General features: G+C 36.3%; 1 protein-coding gene across 1 annotated transcript; it reads left to right on the top strand.

Moving 5' to 3' along the window:
- Positions 1–10469: 10469 nt before the first annotated feature.
- Positions 10470–15415, top strand: LOC18443769 (inorganic pyrophosphatase 2). The gene is made up of 4 exons (XM_006853951.3): positions 10470–10696; positions 11932–12053; positions 13348–13537; positions 14923–15415. The coding sequence occupies exons 1-4, from the start codon at positions 10559–10561 to the stop codon at positions 15214–15216; spliced, it is 744 nt and encodes a 247-aa protein (XP_006854013.3). The 5' UTR covers positions 10470–10558; the 3' UTR covers positions 15217–15415.
- The last annotated feature ends 5095 nt before the right edge of the window (positions 15416–20510 follow it).

The following is a 20510-nucleotide window of genomic DNA, read 5'->3' as shown; positions in this document are numbered from 1 at the left end:
GAATGTTTTTGTAAAATCACAAAAGAGTCCCTAGAACAGATTCACAAAGTTTCAGAGGTTTCTGAGACCTTTGAATTGAAGCACGGTTTCACAGCATCGAAACCCTGGATTCTGGTCACAGTAGACTTTTGAGACCTTTTATGACTAAAAACAATGAAAAACAGTGAATAAAAATCATATTTTGAAGCTTGGATCAAGCTCGAAATAGCCCCCACGGTGGGCGCCAAACCTTTTATGATGAAAATCTGACAGATCTTCCGATGAAGATCTCTCGAATTTTAACACCTTAAAATAATAAGAAATATATAAATAAATTTGTAGAGAAAGTGGGATATATCAAATTCAGTTCTGAGGCCAGATTTGCCTTAACATGAGTAGATCTATCATCAGATCTGTGGCAAAGTCAGCATAATCCAGAGCATTAAAATACGATTTTTAAGACAAGTTAACAGATAAAAAATAAATAAAAGAAGCAAAACAGTAAAAAAAGAAGAAAGAGAGAGGAATGAATGATACCAAACCGGGTCGGATAGCCCAAAATTCTCGAGCCTTTGAGGGGTCACTCGTATCAGAACCGGTCATCTTTGCCTTTCTAATTCGGATATTGACCAGCAAATCTCTGGTGTAAAGGGATTAGATCTAGGGTTGTTGTGCCCTAATTCTAGTTCTGATTTAGGATTTTTGTGCTTTAGGTCTAGGTTTTCTCCTTCTTGGGGGTTACGACTTCAGGAGGTTAGGGTTTCTATCTTCTCTAGGGTTTTCAATCTATAGATTTTTCTAAAGCTGTCGGTCTTTCTCGGGGTCTGGAGGAGATTTTCCTTAGTTTTCTAAGGGTTTTGTGATCGCCAAAGGCTGAATATGAATTTTGAGATTTTTTCTAATTTTTTGGGAATTTTCCTAAATTTTTAAGAATTTTTTAAGGGGTTTTACATCTTTTGGTATTTTTGGGTAATTTTCTTAATTTCAGGAATTTTCTAAGGTTTTTTTGGTCTCTTTTTCTCTCCCTTTTTGGTTTAGGGAGTGGGCGGATTTATAAAATTCAATTAGTGATTTTTCCTAAATCATTTGGAGTTTTTTCGGAATTTTTTGAATTTATCTTGAAGTTTTAGCCTTATCTAATTAAAAAAAACACGTTTACTGCATCATCCGATGCGTTGAATGCATCATTAGCCCACGTATGGGTCTGTCGGGTCTGTTACTGCCCGGCTCGAGGCCCGACAGTTGGGTCTCATAAGGACTAAATTGTCATTTATTATATTGTTTTATCCGTAGGTCCGATTCAGGCAATTCTTGGACCGTTGGAAAGCTCTTGGGCTCTACTTCAAATTGCGATAGGATTTGGATAGTTTTGGGGTAATTAAATTGGAACTACTAGGATAATGTGGTCCTAAGGGTTCAGAAAACAATAGAATTTGCCATATTTAAAATGAGGTGTCTACAATGAGCATGTCAAGTTCTTGTTTGAATCTTCAGGACGAGGAATCATCAAGTGTTCCGTTATCTTCTAACCTCAGCTCTTGTATTTCAATACAAATGAGAGTTCTCTGGAGTTTTCAAGCAAAACAAAGTCTTAGAGAACATATGATACTGCCCCTGAGTGCTTAGAATATCTTTGGATTTCCAATTTCGTCCCTCCACCACTTACTTTTCGAAGTTTCGATGATCGAGGTCATTAACCATGTTCTATCAGGCTAATGCTCATTTTTTTTTTTTTTTTTAAGACCATTTTGACTCAAGAAAAGGACTTTGGAGAAGAGATGAAGAGACATGACTTTCTTCTTCTTTTTTTTCGTCGTCCTAGGGTCCCTTTCTAGTGTTCAGCCCAGTAGCATTTTTTTCTAATGCTTAGCATTTTATTTCGGATTTTTCAGCCAGCGGATTTCTTTTTTATTTATTTTTCATCACCCTGGGATCCCTTTTGGGTGTTCAGACTGATTGTTTTTTTTTTTTTTCAACACTTGGGGTTCCTTTCTGATTTTTAGCCCAATGGATTTCTTTTTTTAAATTATTTTTGAAGAAGAAGACGATGATGAAGGAAGAGGAGGAGGAGGAAGAAGAAGAGTCAATGGTGCCATTGGTTTTTTTTTTTTTGGCAATTCGTCCTAAGATCATGTAGGAATTCAATCATCTTTCCCTTCTCCAAATGGCAGGGAGGTTCTGATATCGATTATCTTCTGATTTCCCTTACCTTAGGTTGGCATCCAATATCTCTTTAACAATGGTTGTTGAACTTTTGTTGAACTCTTCTTTTGAACTGCTCCACTTGAACCTTGCTTTTCAGATTGAGAAACACTCTCAGTTTCCTAGTCCCTCAATTTTTTGCTTGAACAGAAATGCTCATTAAGTTTTCTCTGTTAATAGGATAATTTATGTTACTCATTAGGCATTAATGCCTTTGGAAGTATGAGACATGAATGTCCCATTTGGTTATTTGCAAGGGGTGAGTGATCACCCAATCCTTTTCGATTGTCTTTTTTATTGCAAACTTTGTGTTTCTTTTCAAGAGTTAATTCCATAGTAGGCTCTTTCTCAGTGTTTAAGCTCAGGTGAGACTCTCGCACAAGAAGAATGATTGAATTAAGATTTGATGGCCTAATGGCATGTTGGGAGTTAACAAATAGAGGCTCAATTTCATCAACAATCCTTGTCGTGTTCTCTTCATGAGAGGAGACTGCCTGTACTGAGTAGTTTGATGAACTTGCCTCTACAGAGTCTTCTGTTCTGTTAGGAACTTGTTCTTCATGAGAAAAACTTACTTGATATGGGGGTGCCCGGGTTATTGGAGTTGTGCTTATGTCATTAATGACTTCTAGAGAGTCTACCTTTTGAGGAGGTAACATGATTTGATTTTTAATATCTAGCTCTTCATCCAAATTGGTGGATAATTCAAAAAATATTGCAAAGGTGGTTCGAGAGGTCCCATTAGAACTTTTAGAAGGTCATCTTTCCTTAGTGGTTTTGGTTCTCGACATGATAAGTCTTCTTCAAAAATTTGTTCTTTGTTTCCTCGTGAATAATTATCCTCGAACTACCCTTGTCTCCATGATTCTAGGAATCACTAGTTTTGGAGCCTTGACCACGCATATGCTTGGGTTAATCTCAGATCCCTTTTGAGTTTAATTCACCATCCCACGCGTATGGGTCATCTTTTATCACATTCACTTGAAATGAAAAGTTAAAAGGATCGTTAATAGGAGTGAATTTCCTTGGCATGAAACAGTTTTAGACTCTTCTTGGCTGATTTACAGAAGGATCGCTTTTCTCAATCAAGTTTACCTTGATCAAGTTCACCTCTCCTTCCTGAGAGGGTTCCTCGCTAGTCAAGTCCTCATTCCCTTCTCCTTCTTGTGGATGGTAGACTATCATTTCGGTTACGAAAGACTCTGGCTTCATCCTCCTTGACTTGTTCATATCACGATACTCTTTCAAGCATAACGTCAAACGAGTAAGGGATCGCCTTCTTGCCAAAGAATGTGATAAATTCAGGGGTCATATTCTCTAATGATCTGCCTACCATCGTAGATTCAAGAAATGGAGTTTCAACGACTCACGTAGCAGCCTCTCTGAATCTTGTTATAAAATCAAAAGGAGACTCGCCTGACTTTTGTTTGGTGGATGTTAACTCACCAAAGGTGAGGGGCCTTGGTCTTCCCCTACAATAACATGAAGAAAATTGTCTGAGCTTTTCATCAAGAGTTGCCTGAGAGTTATTCTTCATGAATTTTTGGTGCCACATCAGGGGCTCTCTTGATAAGCTATGCAAGAACATGACCTTAAGTTGGTTAGGCAAGTCTCATAGTGTATGTACAATTAACATATAGGCGTTGACATGTGCCTTAAGGTCTTCTCTCTCAAAAAATTTGTTTATGAATTGTGGCATCACAAACCCTCAGGTAGATCTTCAAGGTGTCCTAGAGTGTCTTGTATATAGGCTTTAGGAGCTGAGAAATCCTAGATTCTCATTCTCTCTAAAGAGTCTTAGAGGTGTTTCATATTGGTGAATTGAGTCGTTGGTATAACGGTGACCTGGCTTGGTTGCATGGTATGTTGAACCTGGATTTATGATATGTGGCTTGTATAGATTGGTTGTTGGGCCCATGTAGTGGGTTGCCCCAAGGATTGAGCCTGGGGAATGTGTTGAACTTCGTGTGCCGGTTGTCGGCCTATAGACTCACCCGATTTGAATTGGGTTAGAGCAGACCTGTCGCCCGGAGTTTGGACTACGTGGCCACACAAGAAGACCTGTAGGATAGGATCACCACTTAACTGGGATGGATGACTCGAGCTGCTGTGATGACTAGATCTCTAACCTTGGGCAGTGAGATCGCATGTCCCTGACCTTGACTAGATGATCTAACCCTAAGGTTAGGATATTCTCTTGCCCCAACAATGGACTGGAAGAGTGAAGGGAGGCCATAACTACTGCCAGATGGAGTCTACCTTTGAGGTAATCCTGGACTCGAGTGATGACTAGAGTTAGACCCATGGGCGGAGTTGATTGGATTAGCAGGCTAGCAGCCTTAGGGTTCTCGTGGTTTGAGCCAACAGGTTAGGCATGACTTATAGCTTGAGCTTTTGACCTAATCTGCTTGGATTGACTATGTTTGATGGTGTACCCTCGGTTCAACAGGTCTTGAAAGTATGCATGCACCCTAGGATTGACTTGATACCTTGTTAGGTCAAAGCTCTTACTTTTACTGGTGCTGGGTTGCTTGGGTGGACTTTCTCTAGTGGTGTGTGAAACCACTTGCCACTTAAATGGTTGGCTACTAAGACTGGAATGCTGGACTGCTCATTGAACATCAGGGTTAAACCGACTGGGATTGGCTGACTCAGAGATTTGAGCTAGGGCCTTACTCTTGGTGTGCCAATTGGATTTGAGGTTACCCCCATGTCTTGGAGGAAATCCCATGGCCTAACCCCTTGACTGTTCAAGGTGTTACGGACCCTATTAACCATCTAGCTCATGGCATCCAAATGACAACCCTAAGGGCGGTTTGAACCGCTAGGTATGATTCCTTTGGTTTGAGACTCGGCTCACTGACATGAATGCTCTGGATTTGTGAGAAAGCATTGTGACGGTGCTTCTCCGACTCACTAGGTTCCCTAGATCTAGATTGAGCTGGATTTGTACGATTGGACCTTGCTTAGTTTTGATCCTGGGCCATGACTCTTAGACTTGTCTTAGCCTAGAAAGGTTGGACCTAGCTTGGGATTGGACTTAGACTAGGCTTTGACTTGAACCTAATTGAACCTAGTTGGTAAGACTCGAACCTAGCTAGACCTTGACTAAATACAGGTTAAACTGAGGCCTGGACCAAGGGTGAGCTTTGTTTGAACTTATGGACCGACTTGAAGTTGAAATCTGGCTTGGACCTTATTCAAGAGTTGGGCCTAACTGGGCATGAGCCTTGTCCTAGACCTAGAAAGACCTGAGTCTTGACTTGATGGACTTAGGTTTGAACCCTAAACATGGTGAACCTAGTCTAGAGCTAGGTACAACTCTGAATCTAGACCTAAACTAGAATTAGAGTAGATGAATCTTGCTAGAGTCGATGGGTTTCGGTTTGAACCCTGAGTTAAGACGAACTTCGTCTAGTTTTAGAAATACCTTTATACTTAGACCTAAGCTAGGACCTAGACTGAGATCTAGACTAGTTGGGTACGAGTCTTGGCTAAGACCGAGAGGGGGCCTAAGTTCGGACTTGGGCGTAAACCTTGTTCAAACCTGGGCTAGGCTAGTCACAAGCCTGGGCTTGGACCTAGAAGGATTGAATATCAGACTAGGTGTTGACCCGGACCAGATCAAGGTTGGGTAAGGCACGAGCCTTGGCTCGGATCAAAAGGGGCCCAATTTCAGACCTAAGTGTGAACCTGGTTTGGACCTAGGCTAGGCTAGGCACATGCTTGGACTCAAACCTAGAAGGTTTCAAATTCAGACCGGGTGTGGACCCGGATTGAGATCTTAGACAAGCAATGCACTCGAAAACTTTGCCCTAAATTTATGGGTAGGCTAGGTCTGAGTGGGCTCCTAACTATTCAAATGCGGCTAGGCTAAGTAAGTCCCCTCGTAGGTCCTGGCCACCTGTTAAAGAAATCAACCAGGTCCTACTGTATGTGGAGTTGCTTTGAGGCTAATGATTACGGAGGGGAGCTCACAGTTAAAGTTACACGAATATCAACCACTTCAGCTCTCAATGCTAGGTTCCCCTCATGATGTTAATGCCGAATTTTGGGGGATTTCGAAATTTCTTTGTTGGTTTCATAGATTCCCCCTGTCCGTTGTGTCTAGTAGTATGCAGTAGTGTGTAAAAGAGCCTGCAAGTGAAAAGAACGTGACAAACAAGCAAACACATAAGAAAGAAATGTGAGCAGTTGGCACATGTCGTGCCAAGTGAGGTATGCTTCAAGTCGGATTTTAACCGACCAAATGCACAGTTCAGGTGTAGGGGTAAGCCCCCCCCAAGAATGTATGATGTTAATAAATGTAAAACCAGGTGCCCCCTCGTGCCAAGTTGAGCGCCCCTTGAGTCGAGGGTGATTCGATCAGGGCACAATTAGAGAGAAAAGTGCAGGTGACCTTTTTTTTATTTTTTATTTATTTTTAACCCCTTTCTCATTAATGAAAAGAGAAAGAAGTGGCAAATGCTGAATTACAAGCACATAAGTGAAAGATATATATATATTTTTCAAAGAGATTTTTTTACCAAGTCTTTTTATTTTGTGAAAAGAGGGAGGGACCTTAAAGGTGATTTTTTTTTTTGAGTGGAGATTTTCTTCGTTTTTTTTTTGGAAAATGAAGTTGCTTTAAAAGAGCAACTTTTAAAGCAAAAGTAATATTTTTTTTTTTTTTAAATGATGTCTTTAAAAATTTATTTTTTTATTTTTAACAAAGAGGCGTAAAAAAGTGTTGATTTTTTTAGGAAAGCAAATTTTTACTTTCTTTTTTTTTAATGAAAATGCCTAAAGATGAATATTTTTTAATAAGAAAGATGACCTTAAACACCCACTTTTTTTTCTTTATTCTTTTTTAAGCAAAGAGGGTTTTTTTTTTTTTTTTTTAGAAACAAAGATATTTATAAGAAAGGTTTTTTTTTTATTTTTTGGTAAAAGAGAAGATTTTTATTTCCTTATAAAACAAAAAGTTTTAGTTTTTTTATAGTTTTTAAGTCTAATCTAGAGAGATAAGATAAGATAAAATCTAGTCTAACTGTGCAGGATATGGATAAAGCAAAAATTTAGTACTAATTGTGCAGGATATGGATAAAAAAAAAAAATCTAACCAAGTAAAGATAAAACAAGAGATAAAGAATTTAAAGAACTAATCTATAAGTAAGAGGAAACAAGAAATAAGGAATTTGTAGGCCTAATTTACGCTTCTTTTTTTTTTTTTAAAGATGAAAATAACTAACTCTAAACCAATTCCCACAACAGAAACGAAGTGGCCTTTTCTTACAAATTAGTAACAAACACCCAAATCTTGTTTACTAAGAAACAAGCCCTCCTTCTTACCGAACAGTTACCCATATCGGTTTACCAAGAAACAAGCCCTCCTTTTTTACCGAACAGTGGAAACCTAAATTGTCCCCGATGTTCGGTAGAGATGGAGAGAGAATGAATTGTTGAACTTGTGGTTAATGGGAAATCCGTGAATTAGAAGAAATCCCACTGAAAACTAAGTGGTTGCAAAGGGGTGAAAAAAAAAAAAAAAAACAGTGGCTGGGTGACGGGGTTAAAAAAAAAAAAAAAAAAAACTAACAAAATAAAAAAACAAAACTGCTACGATTAGCAAAGCAAGGGCTAACCTTGCCTCTAGGAATAAAAAAGGGAGACCGTCAGATAGAACAGTGGGTCACTGTCAATGCTTAGAGAAAGAATTTGAAAAATGGAAAAAAAACCTAGATAGAGAGAGATTTGGTTGGGCATTGCGAAATTTTTTTGAGAAAATTTGGGCCATGGTAATGGTTGCCGTAGATGGTAAAACAACAAAATCTGTTCAAGAGAGAGAGGAGGCCCAAGTCGACAACCCAAAATTCTTTTTTTTTTAAGAAAAATCCTTGAGAATGCTATTTTTATTCTTTTTTAAAAAAGTGTTTATAGTTAGCCCGGGGATTCGAGGCCTAGCCCGTATCAGGACGGCAGAGTTTATGTCGTATGTCCACTTTGTCTCTCTTTAGGTTTTGACCAAGTCTTGGCTTGGCTAGATGGCTTTCTTAACTTAAAAGGTTGTAGGTTTAATGGCCTAAAATTAATGTTTCTTTTAAAGCCAGGTTTTATTGGGGTTTTCTCCGGTTTTATCAAAGTCTAAGAAGTCTAAAAGTATCACCCCCAGAAATTATCCTAAAATGATCTTTCAAATGTTGAAAATCCGCTGTAGTGGGTAACGGCCAATTTCATATGGATTATCCACCCCGAATAGTTGTTTTGGGGTCAACATATCAAAAGGGTCCACATTGAATGAATTTGCCCAGAAATGGTCCGGGAATGGTTGGCATGCGGAAATTGTCATTTTTGGTCAGTTGGGTTGGGCTGCACCATTGGTGTTGTCTAGATCAAATCGGCTCAAAATTGACAAATTCTAGTTCTGGGGTGATTTACAGGCTCTTGTGGTGCTGTCTACCAAAATTTGGGTCAAAATGAAGAGTTTTGTTATTTTTATTGATTTTTTTACTAAAAAATGATGTTTTGTAGGATTATGGATTTATAGGTCAGGCAGTGTGGACTATGGTGATCTATGGTATGGGGGTTTACTGAAATATTATGGTCCTAAGGCAGTCTAGGGTTTAGAAAAATTATTGAAATTGTTAGTTTTTCAAAATGGGTGTCTACACTACTCCCTCATAATAAATGTTGGCACTACAGTTCGTGGAAACCCCGGACGTGCCATTAGGAAAAGTGACGTTACGGATCAGCTTTAATATTCAAGTTTTGACCAAACTCACACTTGTGTTTTTGGAAAATTATTTCATGCGGTGGGGATTGCATTTCTACATTTGCAGTTCTGGAAGTATAAAGCATCCATCTTCAAGATGGATACAAACAGGTGGTCCATCTAAAAGCAATTGAAACCAATTGTCCAAATGTTTTTTTAATTAAATTATTATTTCAATTTTTAAAATTTATTTATTTTTCATATTCATGATCCCATGTTAAAGATTACATGTCCTCATAAATTAAGTCAAAAAATCCATCTCGAACCTATACTTTTAAGGGGTAACTCAGATGGACTCATAAAAACCATGTCCTACGTTTTTTAGCATAAAAAACTAGTTATAATCAACTCTTGTAGAAGCACCTTGTAGACCTCCACCAAATGAAATACCTCTTTAAATAAGAATTTTATCCTTGATTTTTATATCTTAACTAGGGAAAAAAAAACCCTTTTTCGGAACTTAAGCTCTTAATCGGAGTATTTTTGGGAAAAATAGGAAAAATGACATGATCGTAAAATATGAAATATTAGTAATAGTTTCTTAATTCCACAATTATAAGGAATATTGACATAAATATCCCTATAATTTTACCAAAACTATTTTACCTATTGTTGTTTTTTTTTTTTTTTTTTTTTTTGGTGGTATGTCAGTGGAGATTTGGGTCCTTACCCTTTGATGAGAATGTAGTCGAAGACCTCCCCATAGGGCTTGGCAATACTACCGGCAAGGCTCCAAGCCATTATCAAAAAATAGATTTATTATTGGGATAAAGAGAGGGTGTGCGTAGTATTTGATGTCATACAAATATCACAAATATGATTTTATAGAAGTGTTATTCCATTATATTACAAAAAGATAGGGTGGCATGAAAGCTCTCCCAATATATATATGGAAAATGTTTATACAAGGTTGCAACCTTAACATGTAGAACTACGGATGCACTTCAAAAATCCATCGGAAAAGGTAGTATTAATGTTGAAAAACCCTGTGATTGATTATCTCAACATCGAGATGTATGACCATGAAAAATAAAAAGATTTTAAGTCTCAAAAATAGTGCATTTTACAACATATTATCTACACCGTCTATTTTCAAGATTTTCATGTGTTTATAGATCTACTAGATTTTAACTATTTTTGAAATTTAAAATTTTATAATTAGATATAAAATAGATTTTGAGATAATTCTAAAAACATTTTTACATACCATGATAAAATTTAAAAGTGCACGTTACCTCTCTACAGCTACGGATGCTTCCGTATGTCAACGCCAACTGCACCTTATATATATATATTACATGCAACATACATATCACCCCTTAGGGTATTTCATATATGTGATGATATTATGGAACAAATTTTCGAAAGCTCTAAGGCTGTTAATATTCGCTATCCTCCTCTTTTTCTGGGAGGCTTATCTAATCTCTTTCTATAATCAATCAACAAAATCCCAATATTCTTACCCCCTAATTTTCCTCTAATTTTTCTTATTAAATTTCACATATAAATACAGGTTCAGGAGCCTGGCCCCTCTCCAAAAACTAGAAAGCTTGGAAACCATCATTCTTGGTAGGAGAACCTATTTTGGTGGCCTGGAAACCTCTTTTGATCACCAGAAAACTTCCAATGGCCAAGGCAGTAGTGGTTTTCGATTTCGACGAGACGATTTTGGACTGCGACAGCGATAATTGGGTGGTTGAGGAGATGGGTGTTGACGACCTCTTTAAGGAGCTTCTCCGCACCATGCCTTTGAACCCAACAATGGTAATTGCCCTTTCTTGTTTATTAATTATTTGTTTATTGGTTGTTTTTCTTGTTATTTTTATTGGATTTTTTTGGGTTTTTCATGTATTGGTTCTTGGCTTTAGAGAAAAGCTGGTTATTATATATACTGGTTTGCCAAGAGGTATACAGTTCTTTTGTAATCCTTGTCTTTAGGGATTACGAAATGTGGGTCTCTCTATCTCAGTTATTGAAAAATCCGCTACTCGGCTGAGTTGCTTGGGCTAGGAAAATCTGCCGAGTAGTTTTTATTCCGTTGAGTTACTCGGGGTTTGGGACCTTGTCGAGCTGAAATTTGAAAATATTAAAAAAAAAAAAAAATCACCATAAAAAATAAAAAATTTATTTGGGATTATTTATTTATTTTTATTTTATGTTTTCCATCATAAAACGAATTGAAAAGTGTTTTAGCCATAGAATTTATTGTTCTATTTTTAGATTATTTAAAAAATACTCTCAGTAACAAGTTTATATTTTAAAATTTATTTTTTTCTTACTTTTTTTAGCATTAATTTGTAGTGTTTTTCTTAATCTTACTTTGTGTTTTCTTTAATATTACTTTGAAGGCACATTCCTATTTTTTTGAAAATTTTTATATTTGTTATAATTTTTTGAAATTTTTTTGCTGCAATTCTGCTCAGGCCAAGACCGATTACTTGGACGAGTAGCACTTTCTAACACTGCTCTCTTGAACATTACCCTCCCTCTCCCTTGAATATTATCACCTGTCTCTTTCTCTCCTCCCTGGGAGACTATTTAGAGTCGGCTTTTACGAGGAACCATTAACATTTTTGAAAAAAACTATTACTCATAATGCTATCATTATCACTATTAAACAACCCTATTTAAGTAAAAAGAGGTTGGAAGAACTTTTATAATTAATTGTATTACCCAAACGTGAGGATTGAGAGGATACAAGAAGATCCAATCTCTTCATTTTAGAGATATATTTAACAAAAATATCTTAATAGTGTACAACAATATAAAAATTTGAAATTCAAGATGCGAATTTTAATTCTAAAATTTTGGTAAGCACAATGGAGCCTAACATTGCTAACGGTCAACTTAACTCCAAGAAACTGAAATTGCTTTTTTTCAAGAGTTTTTATGAATGTATTGGATCTAACTTGTTTTGTTTTTAAATTTTGTTTATTCACAAAATGTCGGCCAGCATTCGTTTATTTACATTGGGTTCTCTTTTTATGTAAAATTTACAGGATAGGATGATGGGGGAGCTCCATTCAAGGGGAAAGACAATTGAAGAAATCGCAGAAATCTTGAAGAGGGCCCCATTCGATCCTCGCGTTATTTCGGCCATTAAAGCTGCACACGCTTTGGGGTATTCACATATTCCGTTATTTCGTTTCTTTTCAAAGAAAATTCCGTTTCTTAAATGGAAACTCGAGCTGTTTTTGCCTCATATTTCATGGCAAATCAAAAACAAAATTCACAAAAAAGCTTCCGAATATTCGTATTTTTTTGTTAGAAGGCCCCTGTTTCTAAATTAATACGAGAAACACCCTCGTTACGGTCCTTTTGTCTTTTTTATGTGGGTTCAGAGGTATTTTGGTAATTTTTTTACTGAGCTAATTTTTTTTTATACGGGTTTAGAGGTATTTTGACAAATTTTTTATGGACCCCGTTTCAATGCGACCCAAGCTCGCATATGAAATCCGGGCGGGCCTATTAATGCATCTAATTTTTTAGATAAGAGTGATATCTTTCCTCGGGCTTTCCGTCAGGGCAACCGACGCATATTACATTAGAGAGGCAATTTTGTCATTTACTCGGTTTGAAAAAGGACTCAAAATTACAGAGTAATTCCTGAATTTGTGGATTTTCTTTTTGTTTGAAGGGTTCTTATCCTCCAAATTGATTTTGTCATTTATTTTTATTTTTAAAATTTTATTGATGTAAATTTTGGGGTATCCATGAATCGGGCTGGGTTCCCAGGACCCAACCCGAGACCCGACTAATTGACAGGTTCGGATCTAGATCTTGGACTCGAATAGTAAATCGGGTTGGGTCCGAGTCCATATGGTGCTGCCCCAGACCAGATACAGTTATTTTAAAATACTATATAATAATTTTTATATATAAATTTATAAAGATTAATATAGTAATTTATACACTTATTTTCATTCGGCACTCTTCATTTTATAGCTTTATCCACCTCATATATAAATTATTGCCCAAATCTTCTTATTAGATATTTATATTTTTTTGGTAATTTTTAATAATATCAATTTTTAGGTTATTTTTTTATTTTTAGCTAATGTTTTATTTTTTATATAATCCTTCTAGTGTGGGTACGGGTCCTCCAAATAAATTCCGGGTTGAGAAATTTTTCCAAGTCCTAAAAACTCCTAAATATTTCATAGTATTGTGGTTATTTTTTTATTCAATTTAATTTTTATTTTTATTTGTAATGAATAAAGAGATAACAAAATTTTTTATTTATCACCCTCGAATGGCCTAGAGTAACTAATTCTATATTTCGCTCTCATAATTCTTTTGGGTAAAAAGTCGATCTTTGTTTTTTGTGAAACCGATTTGGGGATTTATTTATTTATTTATTTTTGTTTCTAATGTTTACTAACGTTGGCCATTTTTCTTTTATTATGGAATTTCAGGTGCGATGTGAGGATCGTGAGCGATGCAAACACGTTTTTCATAGTGGGTATATTGGAGCACCATGGTCTCCTCCATTGCTTCACAGAGATTAACACAAATCCGGCCTTTATTGACGATAATGGAAGGCTAAACATCCGCCCTTGTCACAAGTCACACAATTGCCCAATCTGCCCTCCCAACATGTGCAAGGTATATTACTACACTCTTGAAAGAATTGTATTTATGGTCTCTGGCCCTGGCCGGGCCCTTGTCCCCGGAGGGCTGGCCTAGGCCTGTACGCCAGCCCCAGGCCAAAGAACCGGGCAGCCCCTTATCACCATAAGGTTGGCATAGGCTTGGCACAGGCCAAAGAATCAGACATGCCCTTGTCCATCATAGGGGTGGTGTTGGCCCAACAAAGGCCAAAGGACCTTGTAAGCTGTGTTGTGGCCCGAGCCAAGCTCGAGCTCTTGGGCCATGGTTGCATGGCTTGGGCCCTCGACCCACATTTTATAGTAGTCTCTAGTTTTTAGGCCGAGCAAAGCCACAAGGCTTGTTAGTCCTAATTATTTGTGACACTTTTATCCATGTAAAACTCTTCAACTCTTAATCTACATCAAAACTTAATACACCATCTAAGGACAATATAAAATAGGACTTCAATAAAAGAAAGGGCCTTCGGTATTTCAATCATTTCCCCCAAATGGTCTTCTTGGTGATGTGGACTACTATTTGCCGTTTGGTTTTTAAGTAGGTAACCTTTTTTACAAAAATATACAATGAAATTATTTACTTTTAGTACAAGGTGGTGAGATTTAATCTTGACTATTAAATAAGAAATTGGGTAGCTACATTTACATTATTTACTAAACTCAAAAAAATTAAAAAAAATTCTCAACTATATGACACACCTAAGCTATCAAATTGCACCACGTATGGTTATACGTAATTTTGACATCTTTGTATTAAAGGTCATTGTATACATCCTTGTACTAATATATATATATACACACACACAGAAGAAAAGTCTTTTCAATGCCTATAGGCGAAAATGAATAGTGATTTTGCTTACCCTCATCACCGTCCAAATTTCATCGCGTAGTCACTTTTGTCCGGTAGTGTTTTATTTTCATTTTTTTTCTAGAAGTCGGAATGACCTGAAATTTAGAGGGTATGTACATCTTGCTGAGGCGCATCTAATAAAAATATAAAAAACATTATCAGTAAATAAATTGACTTTGAGGGTATTTTGGTCAATTTTTTTCATGTAAAATATTTTTTTTATAATTTTATAAGATTTCTATATTTTTGATGAATACACGCTCTAAATTTCAAGTCAATCTGATTTGTAAAAAAAATGAAAAATGAAATACTACCGAACAATCGTGACTGCGCAATAAACTTTGGACGGTGATGGGAGTAGGCAAAATCACTGTTTATTTTCACCTATAGACGTTGCACAGTGTTTTCCATATATATATATATATATAAACAATTGAGCAACAAACTCTCTCTCTCCCTTAGTTTCTTCTAAGATCTTTTGGACTTGTCCAAAACTCTCTCTCTCTCAACTTGTCCCTGATTATGAATTTCAGGGCTTGGTCATAGAGCGAATTCAGAGCGAAATAGTTGGCAGTGATCGTTGTATCGTGTATTTAGGCGACGGCAAAGGGGACTACTGCCCCTCTCTAAAACTTGGCCATGGTGATCACGTCATGCCCCGCAAACTCTACCCATTTTGGGACCTCTTACAATCCAATCCCTCTCTCATCAAAGCCACAATTCATGAATGGAGTGACGCAGGAGAACTTGAGGCTAAGCTTCTGAATATTATTAGAAAGAATGAAAAGAAGGAAGAATTCACTTCTGAGAGTAATGGTTTTGTTTAGGAGAGTTTGAGTGATCGGCTGCTTTCTTCGGTGGTGGATTGCAAGTCTCGAGTTCTTGAAGCCCCTCTTCCTCCAGTCCTGCGTGTTATGCAGTGATCGAAAGATTGATGAGAGATTTAAAGGCTTTCTCTCTTTTCGATTTTCTTCATTTTGTTTAGAACATTCATTGTTGACGGATAAGAACTATTCCTCTGTTGCTTACTGTAGCTCTCCAATTTTACATATTTTTTGCTCTCCCTCTCTTGACTAGTTTATTTTTCCTCAATTCTTCTGAATTGATTGTTATTTAATTGGATGCTAAGAAGAAAATAGAAGCGAAAGAAAATGTAATCACATCTACCGTGTATTGTGACTGATGTTGATGTTTGTATTTGACACCTACTAATGTTGTGATTTTAGTTTCACAAAGAATCATCATCATATGAAGCTTATCTAAACTATTTGGGTCGAATACACAAATTCCATTATACCATTCTATTCTATCAATAGTCATACCCTCAATCAAACTGTAAATCTTATCTCATTTCACTTCTTGTATCTATATCCCTTTGGGCCTTATTTTTACCCTTTTAGTGGCTTCTTATTATAGAAGTAATGGTTGCCCATCTTCTCATGATCAATTTGTAACACAAGATCTACTTGGAGGACATTGGATAATCTTTTAACATGAGATCTACTTGGGGACATTTGAAAATCTCTAAAAGACCGGCAAAGTCATGAACTTTCTCCTTTTTAGTTCAGCTGTAAGAGGTGAAAGCAGCCTAAAAAATTTTCCACAGTTTTCCTTGTCACGGGGAAAGACCACCCCATAGTAGTTTTCCCTATAAGAAAAACAAGGTACAAGCTCTGATTTTCAGCAAAAGAAGGTAAGTGATCCCTGGTTCAATGATTTGTATATATCTGGTCTCATCCATTGGTCTCTCTTTCTTTTCAGGAAGAGTTTCTCCACATTTTCTAGGGCATCTTTTGCTTCCTTTTAGGTTCGATTTCTAGGGTTTTTATCCAGCTTCAGAGGTAATATGATGATTTATGGTTCGCCATTTTGATGCTCATATTTTCAAGAGGATATAGTTGTAGGGGAAGATGGGTGCTTTGAGTGCGATCTCTATTTGCCCTTGCAGGTTATCTTTTAGCCATAGTTACCAAGATCGCTTCGGAATCTTGCTCCGATATTCTCGAGCTGGGATCTCGCTCGGAATCCATTTAATTTTTTTTGGGATCTCGCTCCAATTTTTAAGATTCTCGATCTTATTAACATTGGAGCTCGCTCCCTCTACTTCAGGGATCTCGCTTCCTCTACTTCAGGATCTCGCTCCCATTCAAAACAAATCTCACTCCCGCGATAGCATGGATCTCGATCCCATACACAAAGGATTTCACTCCTTTTACTTCACGGATCTCGCTCCCATTGTCTCACGGAACGCGTTCTGTAACATTGTAGATGTGGTTTCTGAACAAATTAGATCCTCGCTCCCAAACTTTTAAGATCGCGATCCTGACGTTCTCGGAACTAGAGCCTAACCTAATAAGGTTGTGACTCTGATCCTATAATCTATGGAGCTCGCTCACGAAGAAAGTGGATCTCGATCCCGAAAGTATAAGGTTCTCGATTTATGAAATCCTAGATTGCGATCCTTTGGAACTCGAACGTTGACTCCATGTGTATTTATTCGTTCATTGTAGTTGGTGATTCATACCTGCAATGGGCATGTAATTGTGCCTATAGTAATTCCAAAAAAAAAGGCGTAATTTTGTATAGGGTGTAGTTTCTATAAGGTTACAAATTACAACCTTAAACAATCCATTTAAGTTGCACCTCTAAATTTTATTATAACATGGAATTTTGGTGATTTTTTTTTTTTAAGATTATCTAAAATCTATTTTTATTTTCAATTATAAAATTTTAAACTCCAAAAATGGGTAAAATCAAGAAGATCCCTAAGCCTATGTAAATCTTGAAAATGGACGGTCTAGATAATGTGTTGCAAGATTCAAACTTTTTCGTACAATTGAGGGTGTTACTTCTATTTATTTGTTCAGTGTAGTTGGTGATTCATGCCAGCAATGGGCATTTAATTTTTCCTATAGTAATTCCAAAACCAAAAAGGCTTAATTTTGTATAGGGTGCGGTTTCTATAAGGTTACAAATAACAACCTTAAACAATTTAATTAAGATGCCCCTCTAAATTTTATCATAATATGAAATTTTGGTGTAATTTTTTTTTAAGATTATCTCAAATCTATTTAAATTTTCAATTATAAAATTTTAAACTCCAAAAATGGTTAAAATCAAGTAGATCCCTAAGCCTATGTAAATCTTGAAAATGGACGGTCTAGATAATGTGTTCCAAGATTTAATTTTTTTCGTACAATTGAGGGTGTTGCTAGATTCATTAAATACTTCCCTAAAGATTAATAGTCTAGCAACAGATTTTTCAATCAAAAAAAATTGTGGTACATAAGATAGTGCACTTCACAAACAAAAATTAAAGGTTTTTCTTAGAGATAGAAAGACTCAAATATACAGAGTGAAAGAGACAATGCTTAGAAAGACTCGGTCTATCTGAGTTTTGTCTTCTTCAGCCTCTATATCTAGGTACAAGTTTTGATGTACTAAAAATTGTAATATTCTCGGATGCCAAGATAAAAAGATAGAAGGTAAGAACCGTTTGGAAGGATAGCCTCATGAAGTTTTTTAGTTCATTAAAAAAGGGGTGAGGTTCGTATAACGTGCCGACCTTATACTACAGATGTAAGGTGTGCCTCAAAAGAGAAAGATTGTCTATATGGGTTATCCGGGTGATAACTGCCAGCCCATTTTCTCAAGATGTGGATATGGATCCTACGGCCATAAGGTGGGGTTGCCTACACTTGGGTAGGAGAGGGTCTCATAGGATCATTACTTATTAAAAATAGTTTCCAAAAATAAGAAGAAAACAAACACAAAAGCATAAGCAACTCAATCTGTCAACAAAATAAATTAGAATCAATCAATAGATCACCTCGACAAAAATAATTTCAAAGGCATAGATATATATATATATATATATATATATATATATATATATATATATATTGAACCCAGTAATCAAGATTCAAAATAATTGAAAAGGTGATAAATCTCATAAAACCATTTGTCTTTTATACAAGGTGATCATATTCACTATCGGCCACTAGATCTCAAATCATCTGGCTTCAAGTATGCATGACTTGCTTCAAAATCCAATAGAATTGAGTGGTCTATAAATGTCATTTTATATAAAAGTGGTCTATAACATGATATTATATTTCGTATGTGGCACTCTTACCTAACAGTTGCTACCCACGCTTTGAGTGGAGTGGATTCATCAAACTAAGTGAACTGGGTGGCTATAAAATTGGCCAATAGTTAATCATCCACCGTTTGTGATAACCATGAATAGTGGATGTCGGGTACTATTCATTATAATATAGGATATAATACATTTTCCCGCGTTGTCATGTATCTTACACTAAGACTGGAACAAAAGTTTTCGACAAGAACAACTTAGTAGTACCAGCACCAAATGAACATGGGTGCTCACATTTCTTTCAACTCCCCTCTAGTAAGTTTAGCAAAAATATAGCACAACAAACCCTAAAAACTCATGAAAAAATGCAGAACCATAAAAACCTAAATTTCAATAAAATAACAAGGAGACATCTCAAAACTTGGTTTCATGGTCATGTCTCACCAAGAGATTGATCCATTAACTCTACAGGTCTCCCATCAGACAACAATTACCTCATAAAGAATATCTTTCAAAGCACCTTAATTTCCTATGTTCAGAATATGAACATCAAATAAGCAAGGACACTTCAGTAAATTGATCAACTTAAGAGGCCCTAACAAATGAAGGGAGTACCCTACTTGTTTAAGGTGGATCAAGTTATTGATAATTTCCAATAGTAAAACACCAAAACTATAGATATCCGACTTCATTGAGATATGCATGTGCAAAACCTAGTCCGAAGATATGTAACCACTGCATATGTTGAACAAGAGCTAAACAATCAAAAGAAGAAATGAATAATATGCATAATCAAGGGTATATATATATATATATATATATATATATATGCATTTTATTCATTTCTTCTTTTATCTCTACTAAACATATATGTATCAAAATGTTCAGTGGATAATGGTTGATTTGAACATATATATTAAAAAAAGGGTTCCATACTAATCAACGAAATTAAACATATAAGTGCATGAAGTTGAATTTAGAAATCTTGGACCAATATAAAATGGTCCACAAAAATTTGAAGTTCATCAAGTGCCTGATTTGATAGTATGAAATAAGCAACACAGGAAATGAAAAGTCGTTGCAAGCACCAGGCAACAAAAGAAGGAAGCAGGAACAAGATATCCATATATCCATCACATCAGTGAATGTGAAATTCTTTCCCACCCTTGGTTAATCCAAAGGGGCTAGTTGACAGCGGCTCATAAGGGAATTCCGTTAGAAGTCTCTGGACCTCTCTCTTTCGAGGCCTCCTCCTTTTGGGAGCCTGGTTCCAATTCAGGTTTGAAACTGGAACAACTTCCTCCACGACAACTATCTCCCCCGTGAAATGCGCATTGCATATATACTTGCGCTGTCAGTGCCAAGTGGAATGCACTTAGAAATTCAAACAGTTATTCAGCCACAATGGCTTACTCATAATATAAAACAATGCCAATTTACAGATGCAGATAATCTGTAGGTCGTTTTTAGGCATGTTACAAAAAATTTTCTCAACTAATGAATTGTAATCAAGTGTTATCATTTCGAAATACCCGGCATTTAATCCACAAACTTTTTGATAAGGAGAGTAGGTTTTTTTAAGACACATATATGCTTACATCCTGTCGGCGCCACGTGGAATACATTTGTAAATTCAAATTGTCATTCCAGCGCAATGCCTTACAATGCTTTAAGGTAACAAATAATATATAAAACGATGGAAATAGAGAGTGAGAGAGAGGGGCATGCTCGGAGAGAGAGAACCCCAAAATAGAGAGAGATGGGTTGACAATGTGTAAGGAAATCACTAATACTGTCAGGAGGGATATTAAAATATTAAAATTTTAAATTGAAAAATATTGTAATGAAAAAATCTTTTAACAAATTATAAATTTGACTTCGGCATCATCCATTCAATTGTAGTTTATCTAATGACTTAAATTATGCCAACACATTGTTGCACCTGCATCTGAATCTGCAACCGTTGGATCATATAAGTTCCGGATCATATAAGTTCCTGTGCTTTATAACTTGTAGGTCCATTTT

Source organism: Amborella trichopoda, chromosome 5 (genome assembly GCF_054954075.1).
Source record: "Amborella trichopoda isolate Santa Cruz 75 chromosome 5, AtrichopodaSantaCruz75HAP2 v2.0, whole genome shotgun sequence".
In the NCBI taxonomy this organism is placed as follows: Eukaryota; Viridiplantae; Streptophyta; class Magnoliopsida; order Amborellales; family Amborellaceae; genus Amborella; species Amborella trichopoda.
The sequence above is the reverse complement of the archived record's forward strand: the minus strand, read 5'-3'. Positions and strand labels throughout refer to the sequence as shown.